The 21603-nt window shown below is 39.8% G+C and overlaps 1 protein-coding gene across 1 annotated transcript in view; it reads left to right on the forward strand.

Moving 5' to 3' along the window:
- PCSK1 (proprotein convertase subtilisin/kexin type 1) overlaps positions 1-21603 on the forward strand; it is a 42925-nt gene that overhangs the window by 16393 nt on the left and 4929 nt on the right. Inside the window, exons 7-13 of the mRNA XM_060009132.1 lie at positions 2443-2615; positions 3632-3844; positions 6333-6433; positions 14606-14839; positions 17925-18082; positions 19467-19600; positions 21157-21318. Coding sequence (XP_059865115.1) covers positions 2443-2615; positions 3632-3844; positions 6333-6433; positions 14606-14839; positions 17925-18082; positions 19467-19600; positions 21157-21318 — 1175 coding nt within the window. The remainder of the gene's footprint in view (positions 1-2442; positions 2616-3631; positions 3845-6332; positions 6434-14605; positions 14840-17924; positions 18083-19466; positions 19601-21156; positions 21319-21603) is intronic.

The following is a 21603-nucleotide window of genomic DNA, read 5'->3' on the forward strand; positions in this document are numbered from 1 at the left end:
CCATACGTCTTTGTTGGGTGGGAAAAGGAAATGTTGAATAGCTTTTGAAGCAAATCTAATTTTCTCTGTGTTCTGATTTAGAAGAGTTTGTTATTGAGTGCTTGCTAAGAGAACAGGAGGAGGAGGTAAATTTAGGCGAAGATTTTCCCTGCCTGTCAATTCTGTAGTCCTTTAGTTCATAACAAAGAACAGTTAAAAACAATAAAAAGAATACATACTTCTTATAGTAAGGAGCCAAAGGTTATCTGTGGTAGCAAAAATTTAGAATCTCTGGTTGTTTCAGTCAGTGTCTTTATAGGTAAGCATATGGTAAGTTCCATCAGGGCAATTTAATAAAGGAACCATTTACAAGAGCTAAAAGAAACCAACAAGAGACTAACTGATGTAAGCAGATGTTACCACCTTTAGACTTAATGGAGCAAGGGGAGGGAGTAGTCATGGAAACTGGAGAGAGAAAGCTGTGACCACATGAGACAGCTACTGGACAGGAGCTGTGGCCATGAGTACAACAATGGAGTTGCTTCTAAGCAGGGGGGATCCAGGAATGAGTACCTCACTCTCCCCTCACCCCCAAACCTCCTGCTGCTGTTTCAGTTGGCTGAAACCAATGGGAAGACAAAAGAACCCACTGCTGCCATCCACGTTCCTGTGAAGAAGGGTGCAGGGTGGATCTGCAGGGGCTCACAGAGAATAAAACACTTGTCTCTCCTCTTCACACTAGCCCTGCCTCAGGCTTTCATGGTTATACTATGAATTTTGCATTTAGTTTGTTTTCTAAAACCACAACAAAACGATTCATTGTAGAACATGGCAATGACAGTAAAACTCCTTTAAGCTCTACCTGAGTATACCTTGAATCTGGCTTTGTATTCCATTTCAGAAATCAAATAAATATACATCCTAGCATATAGAATGCATCTCTCACTATTACAGCACACTCCTAGATTTTAAGGGTCATTCTTGATTCCTTTATACCAGCATCGTCAAAATGCCATGTTAATTTAAAGAAAATGGAGGCAGGAGCACAAATTACATAATCACCTAGAAAAAGAATGCGCTTTTAAGTAATGATGAACTAAGTAGCTATAGTCTGTGAGAGAATCATCTCATCCCTTCATTTTATAGAGGAGGAATCAAAGGCAAGATTCTCCAGGAAACCAAAACACACCTACTGTATGTCCATCATTTACCTTCCAAGACATTATCCACATCCTGGAAGTTAACAGGATGGATTTGAGTGCCAGATTTCTGGGATTCAAGTCCCAGCTTCCCAGCTGCAAGTTGTGTGGCCTTGGGCAAGTCCCTGTCCCTCTCTGGCCACAGTCTCTCTCCCTGTAAAATGGGGAGAATTACAGCACCCACCTCAAATGGTTGTCATAAGGATAAATGAGTTCATATGTTTAAGGCCTGTACAATGGTAGCCGCATATAGTATATCCTCAATGCACACGAGCTGTTATCATCCGCATTTTACAGCTGAAGAAACTGAGGCACATAGAAGTTAAGTGGCTTGCCCAAGATCACAGAGCTAGTAAATAGCAGAGCTGGGATTTTTCTCCTAAATGCATTTTAAACAATTTTTTTAAAATAAATATAACTTCTACTAGTCATGTCAACTACCTGTTCTTTTACCCAAGCTCCATAGTAAATAATAGTGTGAAAATATAAAGCTGTGCACTCCATTGCATCATTAGCCTGAAGCCAGGAATAACCAGGTAGCTGCCTGGATCCGTCTAAATTGCTTTTGCCTTCCTGGCTCTTGAATACATGAGTCTGATGATGGGTGACAGCCTGTTGGAAAGCATAGAGCCACTGCATCTGCCTTCTCCTGATGAAAACCGATTCCCCCTCAGGAGTAAAATCCATGGCAATGATTTCATCCTTGAGATTATTTAGAAGAAAAGGAAGCATGTTCCCTGAAAATGTTTCTTAGCAAACACATAAAAGAATGGCCTCTGGGTTATTTTTAATCAGTGCTTAGAAACAAGAGATTGTTCCCTATTTGTGAGTTTCCTATTGTAAGTAGATCTTTTCAAGCTGCACGGTTTCCCGTACAGAGTCCTCTGTAAGGCACTGACCAGGCCACAGCCATTCATGGTATAGTCATGAGCAGGCATGTTGAGAGAGAGCTGTTTGATGCCTCTTTCTGAAAGCTATCCTGTCATTTTCAGGTTATCAGGGCAGCAGAGGGAGGGGAGACATTTTGTAAGTGACAACAACCATGGCCACAGCACAGCACAGCACATAAGGAAGCTTATGCAGGCGGTGACTTGATCTCCCTGCTGTGCTTTTAGCAGCTGGGTCACAGTCATTTGGGACATACACTGGTTACCTATTTTTGACTCTTTTGGGAGTCCTTTAAAAAATGAATATTAAGAGCATCGTGCCATTCTACATGTACACACTGACATCAGCATATGTATTTGTCTGTTTTGCTGTTCAGGGATAAGGATGCTCGATGGCATTGTGACGGATGCTATTGAAGCCAGCTCAATTGGATTTAATCCTGGACATGTGGACATTTACAGTGCGAGCTGGGGCCCTAATGATGATGGGAAAACTGTGGAGGGGCCTGGCCGACTAGCCCAGAAGGCTTTTGAATATGGTGTCAAACAGGTGAGATGCTTAACACAGACCCACTTGAAATGAAACCTGACTGTTTGAATATGAGGAGAAGGGAAGGACACTTAGTTTATATGCATAGAAATGGTTGTGAACTTCTTGTTATTGTTTATGATTTGAAGTGCATTTAGAGAGCCAAATCGTCCTTAAAAGGGATGGAAGTTAAGGGTTAAGAAAGTTTTCCCCATTTGGGTCTGACATTCAACAGATATTCATTAGTCTTAGAATATTTACTTTCAAAAATACTCTGGATATGTCCTTTCTCATTTTCCTGCTGCTTTTGGATTTCTACATGAGGTAAACTACTACCCAGACTTCTTTCAAATACTCTGAAAATGCATCCTTAAATATTGCAATGTGCCACCTCCCTCTCTGCACGTGCCTGATGAATACTTGTGCCTTGGTTGTGTTTCTCTGTCACTGGGGTTGAGTGCATTCTTGCCAGGATTCTAAGGCCTCGTTCTGCACAGGATGAAACAAAAGTAGGAATTTTGGAGAGCACAAATTGAAAACTCATAGAAAGGGTAGCCTTGACGAGTTCCATTCAATTGAAGAGTCCCTTTTAATGCAGCTGCAAAGCAGATCTGAATAATGCCTGATTTTGTCATTCTATCAGTCAGCCAGAAGATTCAAGCAGAAAGAAAGGAAGTTCAAAGATTCAAGCGTAGTGACATAAGCCAAGGGAACAGTGAAGAAATTCGAGTGAGTGCTGAAGGCCAGATTATGAATCCACATAATAAAGAAAAAAGAGAAAAGTCCTCACTCAGCGCCATCCCAGAGAGGGCCCAGATGGAGGAGGGCTGGCAGCACCAGAGCTCAGTGGCTTGTAACATACAGTCTCGCGAGAGTTCCAGTATCGATGCTGGAGGACCTGGAGTTGAAACAGACTCCAAATTACTGTTTCTGAGAACTTCATGCATGTATTTATATATTTGTTGGGGATTTTATTGGGATGTGACAGTGACCCCAGTGATGATAATAGACGTGATATGTTTTGGCTTTTCCTTTAGGGGAGACAAGGAAAGGGCTCTATCTTCGTCTGGGCTTCTGGGAATGGGGGGCGTCAGGGAGATAACTGTGACTGTGATGGGTACACGGACAGTATCTACACCATCTCCATCAGCAGTGCCTCGCAGCAAGGCCTATCCCCCTGGTACGCTGAGAAGTGCTCCTCTACGCTGGCCACCTCGTACAGCAGCGGGGATTACACCGACCAGCGAATCGTAGGTTGCTTTTGTCTAACTCTCTCTGCTTAGGTAGGAGAACACGGCTCGCCTTCAGAAGGATCCTTTGGTCAAACCGATTTGCTTAAGCTTCATGTCTCAGCTGGGGAGACTCACACTTTGCTCACTTGAAGGGTGGGTATATATTGGGAAGTTTTCTCTCCCGGGCATAATGATGCTTCTGCCAAAATGATGTCGCCTCTCAGTCATTTTTAAACTCAGCCCTGAGAAGCCACCAATCTGTCATTACATATGGCCGAGACTCCAAATGTCTGTTCAGCTTGTGTGATGCCTCCCTGAAAACAGCCTTAAAGGAGATTTTAGGGCTGTTGGAGCTTTATCACCCTTGTACTTGTTGATCCTTTAATAGCAGGGAAAATGTCTGACTTGCCCTTTAGCAGATGATAAAAATACAGAGCATACACTGGCTATGTCTCCTAAGGATGGACGACCTACAGGAAAATAACAGTCTAAATTTCCCCTGAGGTGAACTTCTCAGCATCCAAATAAGGAGCTTAGGAAGGTTATATGCTCAGAGAACATCTCCAGCCCCCGCGTGGCTGTGCCTTCGTTTCCATGAGTCAGACTGCCAAGGGCAATTATTGGATTTCCCTTCAAGGGCATGATGATGAAGGCCCATTCGGGGGCTCTGAGAACAAAGAGAGGCACTTCTTTTCATTTAAGAATTGAAAGCCTCAAACTTAACTCCTGACACAGAAAGAACCAACCAGCTAAAGTATGTAGAGCCTAATCTCAGTAAAAAACCAGGTCATGATCCAATTAGATTGTGGGTAACCTGCCTAATAATTAGCCTTTGGAATGTGTGTAAAATTCATATTAATGGCATCTCAACAAAACTGTCAGAACTACGATCTTCACGCAGGATCACTCTTCCGGAACTCCCTGTTTCTGCAACCTACTCTAGTTTAGACAGTAAAACTATGGTCTCAACTTAGAAGCCCTGGCCTACCTCTCGTGCCCACATCTTCAATTACTCAAAGAGACAGTAACATTCTACCTAGGGGTTCTTTACGGCAGGTATATCTTATACCCTGCTGTAAAGGAGCCTACCAGACATGTGCCCCACTTGCATTCACAGCCCCTGGTTCTTGATGACCCTGTGGGTGTTCAGAGTGGCTTTTCAAAAAATGGCCTGTGGTCCATTTCAGAGTCACCATTTCATAGACGGTCCCTCATCTGAGCCACTCTGTGAAGCAGGAGGAAGAATTTCCATCTTTGTAAAGATCCCTCCTTAAGTAAACGAGCCATAGAAGAGACAGCTGGTGGATTCTATTTGAGACAGTTGCACTAACATAGCCTTTGTCTTACGCAAACCTCTTCCTCAGCACAGTCATCTCTGGGGCTTACTTGCGTCAACAGGTAAAAAGGGCAACCTTGCTTCCGCAGCCCCCAGAGGAACAGGGCTACCAGAACTTGAGATATTCAGCGACTCCAAGTGGGAAGCCAAAGGAGGTGATAATAGAACAAACTGGTTTTTTTGCACCTCCCTCCCACACCTTGAAATCTCTAGCTAAAAATCATAGTGTGAGAGCCTGGGTGGGTGTCTTGTTAGTAATCCTTTGGCCCAGGTACTTGTTCAACCAACACCACTGTGGTCCTCAGGCAGACTAATTGGAAGTCTCTCTGGTTTCTTCCCTTCATCTCAGCAACCTCTTCACTAAGCTAAAATTAGCCTGGGTAATTCCTTATGTGCAATCACATTGTGTGAAAATGCTTTCACAGACAGGATCTCATTTCAGCCTCAGAATAGGAGTCAAGAAATATCAACCTCATTTGACAGATGGGGAAACCAAGTGGCTTGCCCATGGGACACATCTACTGAGTGGCAGGTTTAGAATTTGAGCCCAGATCTAAGTCCAGCACACTTTCATTTGAAAAACTCGCCATGTTCATCAAAGTACAAATGTGACACTAACTCATGGCCATCAGATTACGTCAACAGTGAGTGCAAACCACACACTAGACACGTTTTGTGCAAATAGTTCAAGTGGCCCAGATCAGGATGGCTTTACCTCCTGGTGCTGAAGAGGCAGTCAAATGTCAATCTGAAGGCAGAAGGGAATTGTGCCTGAGGCAAACCTTCTAAATATGCCAGGCCAAACACAATGGACCTGATGATTAATGGGCCAGCATGATTCACCGTGATTTTGAAACACTCCCTTTCTTACAGACAGCATTTCATTTGGGAATCTCAGAAGAGAAAAAAAATTCATAGTGGGAGGACTTCATCCCCAGAAAAAGGCATTCTGACGCCAGAATTATAGACAAGTTGCATATAGAGGAGAGTGAGCTAAAACATCAGCAGATGGCAAACATCCGCCTGTAGTTTAGAGGAGGAAGTAGGGAATCGAATCAGCTGGGCTTCCTGATCCTAACAGATGCAGCCCTCGGTAGGGCTAACCCCCGGGGACAGGATCACACTCCTCACATGTTCTCCCATGTTTCTTTCTTTCCTGGTGCCCCTCAGACGAGTGCTGACCTGCACAACGACTGCACAGAGACCCACACAGGCACCTCTGCCTCAGCACCCCTGGCTGCTGGCATCTTCGCTCTGGCCCTGGAAGCAAAGTAAGGCCCAGAATGTGTCTAATCACCTGTAAAAAACTGTTTCTCCTTCTTTTTCATAGCATATATATTTTTTCTGAATATATGGTTACAGTGGAAAACTACAAAAAATAATAAAAAATAAGCTCTCTTCCTGTCAACATCTCAATGTAGATTTAATACACACACTTTTCTTGCAACATTGGAATCTTAATTCACACACTGTTTTGTAATTTATTTTTTATTTTTTTTTGCGGTACCCGGGCCCCTCACTGTTGTGGCCTCTCCCGTTGCGGAGCACAGGCCCCGGACGCGCAGGCTCAGCGGCCATGGCTCACGGGCCCAGCCGCTCCGCGGCATGTGGGATCTTCCTAGATCGGGGCACGAACCCGCCGCATCCCCTGCATAGGCAGGCGGACTCTCAACCACTGCGCCACCAGGGAAGCCCTATTTTGTAATTTTTTAAATCCACCTATATTAAGAGCACTTTCTCATATCTAAATCAATCTTCCTTGACTTTTAAAAAACTCATGCTCTCCTCCCACTCAGTCCTCTCCAGTCCTCCTACCACTCAGCTATAAGGCCTTCTCACTTCTGTTTATTCCCACCAAGAAAGACTTTGTCCAGATAATTTCCTGTGGGTAGTGTTAGGAATAATACGTTTAAAAAACATCCTTTTTTTTTAGATTATATAAGCCCCACCCTAGAGCTGATATAACACATCAGAGGACATGAGAATTAAAAACAGGACTTTTATCTTTTTGTAGTATACCATTATATAAATGCAAATTTTCTTAAGGCCATTTCATGCTCAAACACCCTTGTCCATAGATATCAGTTATCATTTCTGATAATTTCCTTAAGATAAACACTTACGATTGGAATTTTGGGGTCAAAGGGCATGCATGTTTTAATGATTTTGATACATATTGACAAGTTACTGTTGATAAAGATGGTACCATTTTGTATTCCCACCAGCAGTATATGTGTGAGAGTGCCAGTTTCCTAAACCCTGATCAAACCTACTTTTATTATCTTTTAAAATGTTTGCTACTTTGTTAGGTGAAAATGGCATCTCATCTCTATATGCTTTTATTTCATTACTAATGAAACTCAATATTTTATATTCTTTTGCCATTTATCATCTGTGACTGTTTATGACCTTGATTTTGTTTTATGGCCTTAGTTAGAAAAGCTACTAATGCTTGGTTAGTTTGACATTTACCTTTTAATTTTACTTACATGTAATTTTTAATGTAATGAAGTTAATATGTATACAGTTATCTTTGTTAGTCTCTTTAAGGTTTTTTTCCTTTTTATGCTCAGAAAAATCTTTACAACTCCAAATTATATACACATTTATTTATATGTCTTTTATTATGGTTCTTTTACCATATTTATGTTCTAAATCCCCCTGGAATTTATTTTAGTATATGTTACCAAAAAGAGATTTAGCAACATTTTTCCCTTCATAATAGTTATTCAATAGTCTAATACTTAATACAGAGGAAAAAATGTTCCGATGTTGTGTGGTGAGAAATCTTTAAATGTTAAGTCAGGTGCTAGGGTTGCATGATAGAGGATGTGTTAAAACTTGTAAATTACTATTATCCTTCCTAATAAGGAAGTTATCTTAGAAGAACATCCATATTCTCTACAGAGAGGACAAAGCAGTTCCTTCATGTCAGGTTCAGTAGATGAGGTGAGGTTCACAGTAGTAGAAGAACAGAACTCCTTGGCCCGGGCCATAGCTGGAAAAGCCCTGCAGCTGCTGAGGAGAGTCCAGCATTGTTCCAGGAGCCCTGGAGCCACCTGTGGAGTTGTGGTTTAGTCCCTGGTATCTCAGTTATGAAACGGCCACAGCGGCTAAGAAAGATAGGCCTAGTAAGGCTTGTATCAAGAGTCTACCTACTTGGAGGGGCTGGAAAGATACTGATAAAGGAAGAGCAAATCCAGATGCCCGATCAGAAACAGGGAAATCTGAAGCTCTTGAATCCAACAGAAAAGCTATGTTCAGAATCTGAGTCCAGTTGTAACAGGAAGGGGATGGACAGAGGGCAAAGTCTAAAGACACAAGCTTTGACTGGCATCAGCAGACCCAAACCAAATTTGAGGAAAGATAATCTAAGCAGTGAAAAGTGCAAGGAACACCTGGCTTCAAGTTCTAGGCGTATCACTAGCTATGTGACCTTAGACAAATTAAGAGGGCTCAATTTATCATCTATAGAATGGAAGGGTCAGATCAGATTATTTTTTTTCGAACCTTTTCCCTTTACAAAATCCTCCAGCTTGAAACTGAAGGTATCAGCATATAGAGATCATCTAACATGAATTGCTGAGGTTGGTGGTAAGAGGTCCAGAGTGAAAGAAATAAGGTCCTATAAAGGCAAGTAGTTATACACACGTAGTGAAACAAGATCATGATATTTATGATTTTAGGATACAAGTTTTTAGCTCCAGGGAGCTTTTAAAAGAAAACCATCCTTAAAATCTTGTCTTCCCTACCCAACACCTATCAGATGCATGCAAATGTAACTAGCCAGACCTAGCCCATCCTTGTCTAGTGACCAGAATAGTAGAAACACCCATCTAGCTGAACAGATGTAATGTTATTTTGACCAAGAACTGAAATTTTAAAAGTGTAATCTCTGACTTCTAAAATTTCAAACCTTCTATTTCTGTATAAGGAGAAAGTGATTAAGAATGATCTAGCCTTATTAATCTCAGTTAATTCCTAATGGACTATGTATAAAGCAGGGGCTCCATGGATTGTTATGAAATACGTGGGGTCCATGAACTTCTTTGAAACTAGATGCAGAAATGTTTGGGAGTGCGTGTCTGGCATTTTGGGGGGAATGGTTTGTAGGTTCCATCAGATTCTCACACTGCTCACGATTTAAGAGACATTAAGAGTCTATGATCTCCCTGGTGCATGTAATAAGAATTTAATTCTTTTCGTTTTGATTCAATCATCAGTAAGATGGCCATAATCTATCTTAACATTCATAAACTTCCTGCCAAAGTACATACAGATTATTGGGATGTCTGTTCTCAACTGGGCAGTTTTCTTAGCTCCATTCAATTGTCTATACCCAAATGACTATTTCAGAAAATCTGAATGCCAGAATTTCTAGAAGAGTCCCTAGACAATCAAGATTGGAAGAATCATTTAACCATGTGCTTCTCCTCAAGGAACAACTATGGAGACTGAAGAACAACTCTGGGCTAAATTTATCAAGGATAATAACATTCAGTATTTATCAGCCTCTTACCATGGCCGGACACTGTGCTAACCTCTTTATATACAAGACCAACTCTAATCCTTACAACAGTCTTGTGACACAGAAATTATTAATTGCATTTTACTAAGGAAGAAACTGAGACTTAGAGAGGTTGAGAAATGTAACCAAGTTTCCACAAAAGATTCAAACTTAGGTCTGTCTGACCCCAAAGCCTGTACTACCAGCAGCTACGGGACACTGCCTCCTATAGTCCTGTGAGGGAGGGGAAAGTTCATCCCCTCAAAGAAAGAGGAGTTAAGAAGATTGAGACTGATAAAGAAACATCTTAACTCATATTTATGAGTTCTGAATAAAAGGCTCCTGTCATGCATATTACTTACTATGCTGCATTAAATATGGGACTCTGGGGAAAGGGAAGAGGAGAGGGAAGGAGAAAGAATGATTTCTGGCTCAAAGAATAATTTCTGGGGCAAATGTACAGAGGAATACTTTCCTTCCCTAAAAGAGTGTTTCTCAAACACCAGCATACAGTCATCACCTTGGGTGTTTATTTAGTTTGCAGATTCCCGGGTCCAACGGCCAGTGACTCAGATTCAGAAGTTTCTGATATTCCAGGCAATGTTTATGCTGGTAGTTACCTTAGCCAAAATTTGAGAAACAGCTGCTATGAAGGGTTACCTTACAACTGTATTTTCCTACAATCTCACTGGGCTGTGACTGTAAAGATGCCCATTAGGATACTTAATAGGCATATCCTGGAAATATATATATATATATTATAAATAATACACACACGCACACACACACACACACACACACACACACACACACACACACACTAAGAGACAGGAATTCCTTGGATAAATGCCTGTGGTACTATTATACTTAAGAAAGATGGCAGACAGTAACCTGTCTTTTGAGGGGAGAGCAAAGAATCAGAATAATTTTTAATAAAGAACAAAAAGTGAAACATTGAATCCCTTCACATCTTTGGAGGTATTAAACAAACAGATGAACCAATCTTCTGTTTTCATTAAAGGTTAGAGGATGGGAAACGGACTTTCAAAGTTGCGTGAAACCTTTGGGTAAATCACATCAAAGAAATCCTTGACTCAGTGGATTGCGAAATGTTGGAAAGTCTCTAGGTTAGAAAATCTTCAACATCTAGGCTTATCTAATTGTGATTAGAGGCTAACCCACGTAGCCTTTAAGATTTTTCCCCTTAGAGTTTTGTCTCCAGATTACTTTACCGACACTCTTCTAATTAGAAGCAATGCTTAATTTCAGTGTTTAATTCCAAAGCCCTTATTTTCTATAAACACAGCCTTGATTAGCAACCCAATGTAATTTTTAAAAAATTTAATTATTCTGGATGCCACTGAGGAGTGAGTTGCTAATTAACAGAGGAAGACTGTCAGGAATGAGATGCACTATTGTTAGAAGCTCCTTTTCATTTACCAAATGCACTCACTCAAATGAAAAATAGGCTTAATTTTCCTAATTGCATGACAATGAAGCCTCTTTGAATATTTTGCAAAGAATAGGTAAAAGAAAATTAAAAAACAAAATCTGCAACTAAATAAAAAACAATTCTCTAACTGTAGAAATGTAGAAAATCTGCTTTGTGTTCGATTATCATGATTATCAAGACCATGCCTCCTTACTACATATCCTCATCCCAACCTACACACACACACACACACACACACACACACACACACACACACACACCCGCACTGAGAGTCCAAGTGGGAAATTGGTGTGTTGCCCAGAGACCCCCTTGATAAGAGGCTTTTACCTAAAACTCCCTTTAAAAGACTGGAAGCAAGAATTTCAATAAAGTGCCATATAGGCCAGAACTAGTTTCCACTTTCAGAAAATAAGCCACTTCTGCTCAGCTAGTTAATTATTCCTCCGTGTGGGATGGCCAATGTGGAAACAAGATCTACAATGAAGTATGTATGGTATTGGGCAGACTGGAGCTCTGAATAATATGGAATTTTCAAGATTGTCATACTCAACCACTCATCTTATAGATGAGTCCACTCAGGCCCAGGGAGATGAAGTGCTTTGCTTAAGATCACACAGGTCTTTGGCAGTAGAATATAATTTAATGTGCCTTCTATTACTCCCTATTCTGACCCCTAATTGTCTTAATTAGTTATATGCTTGTATTCTTTCTTCCAACTCCTATTATTTTAGGTATAACATAAAACTGCCTAGACAGTTTTTTTCCAATATACATAGAAAATCATGCCCTGCCCTCAGATATTTTGATTCAGTAGGTTCAGGCCTTTATCAGTCACTCTCTTGAATTGTCAGGAGAGTGTTTGTCAGGAGCTGTTTGTCAGGAGCTCAGCTGAGCAGAGAGAAAGCATATTGAGCTGCCAGGGGTCAGGGTAGCTTTAAAGCAACAGACCAAAAATGAAAGAGTTAAGCCTTTCATCACTTACTGTGATGGTAAAGGCCAGAGTCTAAAACCAGAGAAAACACTGACTCTCCCTATTCCATTTTCCCCCATGGAAAGGTGCACCAGCTGATGGTCAGGTGAAAGCATGGGCATGGGGGTTGTCTCACTGTTGAGGAAGCCCCAACAGAAGGCTCTGGTAGCTTTATGGACTCTGGGGTGGGGTAGGGTGAGGGGGAAGGCTTGGAGTGGAGAAGTACTGGGTACTGAGTCAGAGTGGGGAGAAGTATCTTCGAGGTTCCTTCTCCTCCCCCATTAGGAGGCCTTGGCTGAGGGCCTGAAGAAGAGCTTTGCCCAAGGCCTCAGATAAGGAGACCTAGGCACGAAGGCGCAGGGCCTAGGAATGTAAATATGGGAAAAGCTTGATGGGGGAGGAAGGCCTGAGTCCTTGACCGCAGCTCCCTTCAGAGATGGTGATGCACGGGCTGTGCACTCAAACTGGGGTGGAGAGGACAGCTTCCCCATGAGGCCCACCAGATAGAGCCTTTGCAGCGCTCATGATGAGGACTTAGATCTTAGTCAGCAACAGACTCCTCAGTGTTTAGGAATGTGTATTGACTCTTGCTTGTCACCAGGGGTTTGTTAAACCAGTCCATGATGGGCTCTGGGGAGAAGATAGCAAGTTGAGACAGATTCCCCTGATGGTTGTTTCACAACCTAATGGTAAGATAGAAACCTTGAAGACTCAACACTTAGGCATTTTTTATTTAATAAATAATGCTTGATTGGCTTGGTAGAAACAATGCAGGTCTCAAAGCTAAGGAAAAGCTTGAGATCATGAAAGACTCTAATGACTAATAGCAGTAAGTTTTAAAATTGTATTTAAGGCTAGTTAAACACTTGCACACACTCAATCATCCAACCAACCGATATTTCCCAAGCATATATACCCTGCGCCTGGCATACTTCTGAGTGCTTGGTACACATCAGAGAACAAGATGGATAAAAATCTCAGCCCTTCTCCCAGCTGATTCTAGCAGGGGAGACAGACATTAATAATACACAAAACAAATGAGTTGCTCAGTATGTTAGAAGATGATAAGCACTATGAAAGAAAAAAAAAGTATAGCAAGGCAAGGGAGCTCAGGAGTATTTGGGGAGAATTGAAATCTTAAATAGGGTGATCAGGGAAGGTTTCATATTCATTATAACAGACCTGACAATCCCATGCATCTCTGATTTATCTTTATATTGCTGCTAAATTAATTTTGCCAAGACTCCTCATTATACCATTCCCTTGCTCAAAAATCCTGAATGGCTCCCCTTTACCCAAACGATAAAGTATAAGCTCCTTTTCCTGGCATTCAAGGCCCTCACCATCCGGCTCAGTACTCCAGCTCACCTCTTCCTTGCTTCAGTAAACAAGACTATTCACTGTACTCTGGTCACATCCTATCCTTCCCCTGTCAGAGATTTTGACCCATTGCCTCATCCCCTGTTCTCTCTCTTTCAACTTTTTGACATTCTACCCACCCTTTAAAAATCAACTCAAATATTTCCTCCTAGAAAAGCCATCCTAGATCTTTCCATCCCAAAAGAATTCTTTCTCTTCAAAGTTCTACAGTACATTATGCTATGAATACAGCATTCAGCAGATATATTATAGTTATTGAAAGACTTAGTTCATTTACTTGATTGTACACTTCTTAAAAACATGAACTACCTCCTTGAATATCCCCACACTATTCAGCATGGTGCCTTGTAAGAATGATCTCAAGTAGCTAAGAGCTTCTTGACACTTTTGCTATATAAAGAAAAGAGATAAAAAATATTTAAGAGTTGGGCTTCCCTGGTGGCGCAGTGGTTGAGAGTCCGCCTGCCGATGCAGGGGACACGGGTTCGTGCCCCGGTCTGGAGGATCCCACATGCCGCGGAGCGGCTGGGCCCGTGAGCCATGGCCGCTGAGCCTGCGCGTCCGGAGCCTGTGCTCCGTGTCGGGAGAGGCCACGACAGTGAGAGGCCTGCGTACCGCAAAAAAAGAAAAATTAAAAAAAAAAAAAAAAAAAAAAAAATATATATATATATATATATTTAAGAGTAGGTAGCCAGCCCATGTCTAAATCTGAGTGTTCCTAAGAAGGAAGTCAAAAGCTCAACTGTGGGTTCATAATGCTGAAAATACTAAGGCTGTTAATGAACAGCAGAAGATTGGAGGGCACAAAGGAAGTGCTGTCATTTTTAATTTTTGCTCCAGTTAAATGTAAGTACATAGGAATCAGGGGCCAAGTTCTACTTTTCTACAATGCTGAAAACCAATTTTACTCATGCTAAGATTGTAACTTATATGGTATGAGGAGAAGTTTTCAAGACTGAATTTTAAATTATGAATGAAAGACATAACAATAGTGATACACACAAAATTTACATAAGCACAGTTGCAAAAGATACCTCATCATCTCTGAATGGAGATGATTGTTTTTAGCACTTGCTTTTGCAAGGAAACTTCTTTTTGTCCCTTAAAGATTCTTTGGGTCACTTCCTCTCCAGTCCAAATCTCACCTGGCGAGATATGCAGCACTTGGTTGTCTGGACCTCTGAGTATGACCCACTGGCCAATAACCCTGGATGGAAAAAGAATGGAGCAGGCTTGATGGTGAATAGTCGATTTGGATTCGGGTTGCTAAATGCCAAAGCTCTGGTGGATTTAGCTGATCCCAGGACCTGGAGCAGTGTGCCTGAGAAGAAGGAATGTGTTGTAAAGGACAATGACTTTGAGCCCAGGTAAGTGTCTCCAGGAATTTTAAACAAATGTGCGCCCATGGCACTATTTGAGTATGACATTTGTCACTCTGCCTAATTTTTCTCACCTACCCTTCCGAAGTAGATGGAGATGGCATTTGTCAGTGTTCCCTGTGTGTCCATGAGGAATCACAGAGATCAAAGATTTGCAAATCACGTTAACATATTTGTATTTTCCTCTCATAGCCTACCAACCAGATAGCAGTAAGTTAATGTGCACAATTGTTTTATATATCACTAAGAAAAATCATTGCCAATTAAACTATTACCAACCATCAGTTCTTTAATATTCATTCCAAATTCAAAGATGTTAAAGTTTTTTTTAATGCATCTTAGAAATGATGAAATGCAGTACTTGCCAACCAGTGTTAGCCCAAACCTACTTCCAAAAGAACCTCGCTTCATGCCACAGTGCTTTGTGATTCATGACTTTCCTTCCGTGAAGGATCTTCTATCATATGGCTTTCAATTAGACGACACCTCTCCCACTACATCTAGCTACGGAAGCAGAATCTCGTATCAAGGCAACTGCAATTATACTGAAGACCCACTCACACAAAATACCCAAGGGTGGGAGGCTTGGAGGGCCTGCATTAGGGAGAGAAAATCATTTCTTAAGAGGGTATATTTCAGTATTGGACCACTTTTTGAAGGCTATAAGGCAAATCTGCTTGAATTCAATGCCATGGCAAATAGCATTGTATTTAAGTATCTGTGTCTTCCTTAACATTTTTTTTCCTTTTTTCCCTTTTTATTTTATTGTGTTAAGAAGTCTTAACATGAGATCTACCCTCTTAAATTTTAAGTGTACAATACATAATTGTTAACTATAGGTACAATGTACAACTGATCTCTAGAACTTATTTATCTTGCTTAAAGTTTATGCCCAGTGATTAGGAACTCTCCATTCCCCCCACAAGCCTCAGGCAACCAACATTCCACTCTTTGATTCTATGAGTATTTTAGATTCCTCATATAAGTAGAATCATGCAATATTTATCTACCTGTGACTGGTTTATTCACTCAGCACAATGTCCTCAAGTTGTATCCATATTGTCACATAAAGCAGAATTTCCTTCTTTTTTAAAGCTAATATTCCATTGTATGTATGGAATATTACACATTCTTTATCCATTCATCTGTTGATGAATATCTAGGTTGTTTCCACATCTTGGCTATTGTGACTAATACTGCAATGAACATGGGAGTGCTAATATCTCTGAGATCCTGGTTTCAATTCTTGTGATAAATATCCAGAAGTGAGACTGCTGTATCATACGGCAGTTTTATTTTTTTTTAGGAAACTTCATACTGTTTTCCATAGTGGCTGTACCATTTTGCACTCCCACCAATTGTGCAAGGGCTCCAATTTCTCCACATGCTCATCAACACTTTGTCTTTTTTCTTTTTTTTAGTAATAGTCATCTGACTCTTAACAGGTGTTTTTTTTTTTTGCGGTACGCGGGGCCTCTCACTGTTGTGGCCTCTCCCGTTGCGGAGCACAGGCTCCGGACACGCAGGCTCAGCGGCCATAGCTCACGGGCCCAGCTGCTCCGTGGCATGTGGGATCTTCCCAGACCGGGGCATGGAACCCATGTCCCTTGCATCGGCAGGCGGAATCTCAACCACTGCGCCACCAGGGAAGCCCCTTGACAGGTGTTTTGATGTGGGTTTTGATTTGCATTTCCCTGATGATTAATGATGGTAAACATTTTTTTTTCACATACCTATTGGTCATTTGTATGTCCTCTTTGGAGAAATGTTAATTTAGGTCCTTAGTTCATTTTTGAATCAGGTTGTTGGTTTTTTTGCTATTGAGTTGTAGGAGTTCTTATATATTTTAGAGATTAACCCTTTATCAGATATTGTCTACCATTCTGCAGGTTGCCATTTCAGTTTGATTGTTTCCTTTGCTGTGCAGAGGCTTTTTAGTTTGATGTAGTCCTACTCGTTTATTTTTTGTGTGTGTGCTGCCTGTGCTTTTAATGTCATATCCATTAAATCAGTGCCAAGACCAATGTCATGAAGCTTTTTCCCTGTTTTCTTCTAGGAGTTTTACAGTTTCAGGTCTAATGGGTGGGTTTATGTCTGGGATCTCTATTCTGTTCTATTTCTGTCTTTATGCCAGTACTATACTTTTTTCTTTTGAAGTATAGTTGATGTACAATATTATATAAGTTGCAGATGTAAAATATAGTGATTTACAATTTTTAAAGTTTATACTCCATTTATAATTATTATAAAATATTGGTTATATTCCCTGTGTTGTACAATATACCTTATAGCTTATTTTATACCTAAGAGTTTATACCTCTTAATCCCCTACCCCTGTATTGCCCCTCCACTTCCCTCTCCACACTGGTAACCACTAGTTTGTTCTCTATATCTGTGAGTCTGTTTCTTTTTTGTTATATTTACTAGTTTGTTGTGTATTTTAGATTCCACATATAAGTGATATCATACAGCATTTGTCTTTCTCTGACTTATTTCACTTAGCATAGTATTCACCAAGTCCAGCCATGTTGTTGCAAATGGCAAAATTTCATTTTTTTTTTATGGCTGGTTAGTATTCCATCGTATGTGTGTGTGTGTATCACATCGTCTTTATCCATTTATCTGTTGATAGACACTTAAGCTGCTTCCATATCTTGGCAATTATAAATAATGGTGCTATGAATACTGGGATGCATGTATCCTTTCGAATTAGTGCTTTTTTTCCTTCAGTACCATACTGTTTTGATTGCTGTAGCTTTGTATTATATTTTGAAATTAAGAAGTGTGATTCCTCCAGCTTTGATCTTCTTTCTTGGGGTTGATTTGGCTATTTATAGTCTTTTGTGGTTCCATATAAATTGTAGAATTGTTTTTTCTATTTCCAGAAAAACCTTATCATTTTCTTGTGCATTAAAATTACTTTATACCTAATCCTGAATTGGTTTCTACTCGTAATAGAGAGAGACAACAAGCCTAGCTGAGTATCTCCTTAAGAGTGTTGTGTACATATTTCCATAAAATGCAAGGAAGAAGAGATACACTTTGTTCAGTGATGATTCTTTAATGTATTTAGAGCCCTGAAAGCTAATGGAGAAGTTATCATAGAAATTCCAACAAGAGCTTGTGAAGGACAAGAAAATGCTATCAAGTCACTGGAACATGTGCAATTTGAAGCAACAATTGAATATTCCCGCAGAGGAGACCTTCATGTCACCCTCACTTCTGCTGCTGGTAAATTTCAACAAAACAAAACAAAATTCAATTTCTTCTAAATTATGTGTTTAAATTTTTCAGTATAAATTAAATGATTTCAAATCAATGATTGATTTTTGTTTATATATAGACCTAAGTCTTCCCATAGACACTTTCAGGTCTTAAAAAATATGTTTGTTTGGTTTTTTTTTGCATCAGAACTCTGCTCTGCTCATTCAAACTGATCCTTAGATAAGCAAAGAATGAGGCCTATTCAAATAATACCAATTAATAAACCCTTCTGAGTTATGCATTTTCAAACTGTGCTCATTATCCCAGGTCACTGATCTATCATTCATTTCTCTCAGGTAACACATTAGTGAAAATTACTCTAATAATTAAGCTGACAGATATATCAGTCTCATCCAAGGAATTAAGTGGAAAAACTGAGAATTCTGATCCATGAAAGAGAGTTGAGGAGACTAACAAATTTTCCACAATTATATGATTAAGGCATATGATACGACATATGGACAATTTGTCCTCTCCTGAAAGGTTACTAAGTCAGACAAGATCATAGATGGTAAAGAGCTTGTGAAACATAAACCATGATCCAACCAGGAGAAGCTGTCCTAATCCTTTTTCATGTTTTAGTAGGGTTCAACTGACTAAATTTAATTCCCATAAGTGATGTATGAGAAAGATGAACTATCTCTATAATGCCCTTCCAGGATATGAACTTCCTAGAGGTTTGGAGTAAGTTCTGTTAATTCTGGAATTATGCTTCCTTAATACCTTGGAATTGGCCTGAAATATTGGCAGAATGCTTTTTCATTAATGGCCCTATAGTTCATTTGACACTTTCTTTTAAAAATATTATTTATTGATCTATAGAGAACTTGGATTTGAAAATTTAGAGTAACTACTCTTACTAGTAAACTACTTTTACTAGTAGCTTTTATATGACAAGAGATTAAATTATATATGGCTTTATTTTATTATGTCTATGCTACATTATAGACTCAGGCACCTATTAAATTTTCAAAACTTCCTCTTAAATTTCAAAATGATAGTTCCATTAATATGTATGTTAGGTCTTTGATGCTCTTCTTTAATGTAGTTCATAAACATAGTTCTCTGAATTCTCCTTATTCAGATAAACCTTACTCAATATATTCATCCATTATTTATTTTTCTACAATATTTATTGACAGCTTATTATATGTCAGGCAATGCACTAAGTACGGTGAATAAAAACTTTTTTATTTCCTGAGAATGTCTCCATCCTAGTATTATACTCAAAGGGAAAATTAAGAGGGCTAGTTTTACCCGGCTTCTATTTTCAGTTATCAAATGCTAAAGTGTGTCCTACTATCAGATCTGTTAGGACACTTGTTAATTTGTGATGCTTGCATGAAAACAGGAACCAGCACCGTACTGTTGGCTGAAAGAGAGCGGGATACATCTCCTAATGGCTTTAAGAATTGGGACTTCATGTCTGTTCACACATGGGGAGAGAATCCCATAGGCACTTGGACTTTGGGAATTACAGACATTGTAAGTATGAATGAAAGGATACAGAACCACAAGCTCACTTTTAAACACTCTGAAGCTCTTCTAAAGTTAGTGCATAAGAAAGGGCCCAAAGGAAATTTGATCACTCCTTATAGAGGTAAGGAGAAAGTTTAGTGTTTCAAGCTCTCCCCACTTGGCTATATAGAATATAAATTTAAAAAAATTAGGCACCAGCCATATAAGAAGGAAGAAAATATATTTTGATACACAATGTGACAGACTGTGGGGCAAATCCAAGTATACCCATGTCATGTCAAAACACAGCCAGCCACATGACCTACTCAGCCACCAGAATCAGTTGTATTTACAACCATAGTTAAATGCTACACCAACTTTGCTATGACACTCTGCTGGGGTCATATGACAGAACTCTTAGCAATATTTACTGCAGTGGCTATTTAAAAGTAGCCTACTTGTTAGATAACATATCTTATTTAATACGACTTTTTTGGTTTTGTTTCAGTTATGAAACAAAAGCATTTCTCAGTTTTCTTTCTGTTTGCTAACACTGATTTTCTTCTATAATTGTAACACACAGTCCCAAAAATAAAGTGTCTGAGCAAAAAGCCAAATACATTTGAATTATTTATTTTTATATCATTTCTCCAGCATTTTCTATAGGTGAGCATATAAATGAGTGGTTTTTCAGGTCCAAGTTATTCTGAGATAGCAGTGTTATAAGTACCAGTAGCACCAGATTCAATGTCTAGATAACTTTTTTAAAATAAATGATTTTAAATTCCTGGAGATGTTACTTAAGTTAATAAAAATTCTACAGTCATTGTTACTTTTTTTTTCTCTGAGAATAGCTTTCATCTAAAGACTGCTAAAATTGTGATTTAGCAATGGAAGTTGTAAAAATTTCTGCTCTCAAAGGGAGAACAAGAAAACATTCTTAGTTTATGGTCCTGTTCCTGACCTTGGCTTCCATTCTTTTACTCAGTTTCACCATAAGGAAACTAAGAAAATCTGTTTACCAAGATGGGACTATTTTATACCAAGTCTGCAAAATCTGATTCTATAATTTTAGATTATTTTTAAAGATATTTTAGATTTTTTTAAAAGATATTTTAGATTTCAGCATTATTTTTAACATAATTGTTGAGCCTGTGAAAATTATTACTCTTCCCATAAATATACAGCTCTTAAGGACTGCTTAATGCTGAGGGCTATTTATATTACTCTGCAGACTTTTTTTTTCCCCAATGGAATGCTTCTACAAGTTGATAATTGATAAATATAATTCTCATTATATAAGATATAGTCAACTTTTCAAGGACACACCCAGTATAGAAAAGAAAGTTCACGTAGAGAGTTCTCCTTTTTTAATTGAAGGCAATTAATCAGTTTTTAAATCTTTGAACCTGTCAACTATCTATTTTCATAGGAAGAGTGAGGCCAGTGATTTTTGTCTTTGTACCCAGAGCTCTACACATGAAATGCACAGAATTTTAAAATTAAACTATAAAATTTAGCTATTTTGAAGGAGTTTATATTGCTCAGAACATACACTAAAATTATGTATGCTTACTCATTAGTCTGGAAGAATGCAAAATGAAGGAAGAATCGTGAACTGGAAGCTAATTCTGCATGGGACCTCTTCTCAACCAGAACACATGAAACAGCCCCGGGTGTACACGTCCTACAACACCGTTCAGAATGACCGAAGAGGGGTGGAGAAGATGGTGGATTCGGGGGAGGTCTGTGTGGCTCTGTTCTTACTGGCATGTTCTTTTGTGAACTGTAGTAGACAGTGTAGTGGGTGAAGCTGCCCCTAACTTTTAGGCAGGAAGTGAATCAAACATGGGTTGGCAGGGCTTCCCTGGTGGCGCAGTGGTTGAGAGTCCGCCTGCCGATACAGGAGACACGGGTTCGTGTCCCGGTCCGGGAAGATCCCACATGCCGCGGAGCGGCTGGGCCCGTGAGCCATGGCCGCTGAGCCTGCGCGTCCGGAGCCTGTGCTCCGCAACGGGAGAGGCCACAGC

Source organism: Delphinus delphis, chromosome 3, assembly GCF_949987515.2.
Source record: "Delphinus delphis chromosome 3, mDelDel1.2, whole genome shotgun sequence".
Lineage (NCBI taxonomy): Eukaryota > Metazoa > Chordata > Mammalia > Artiodactyla > Delphinidae > Delphinus > Delphinus delphis.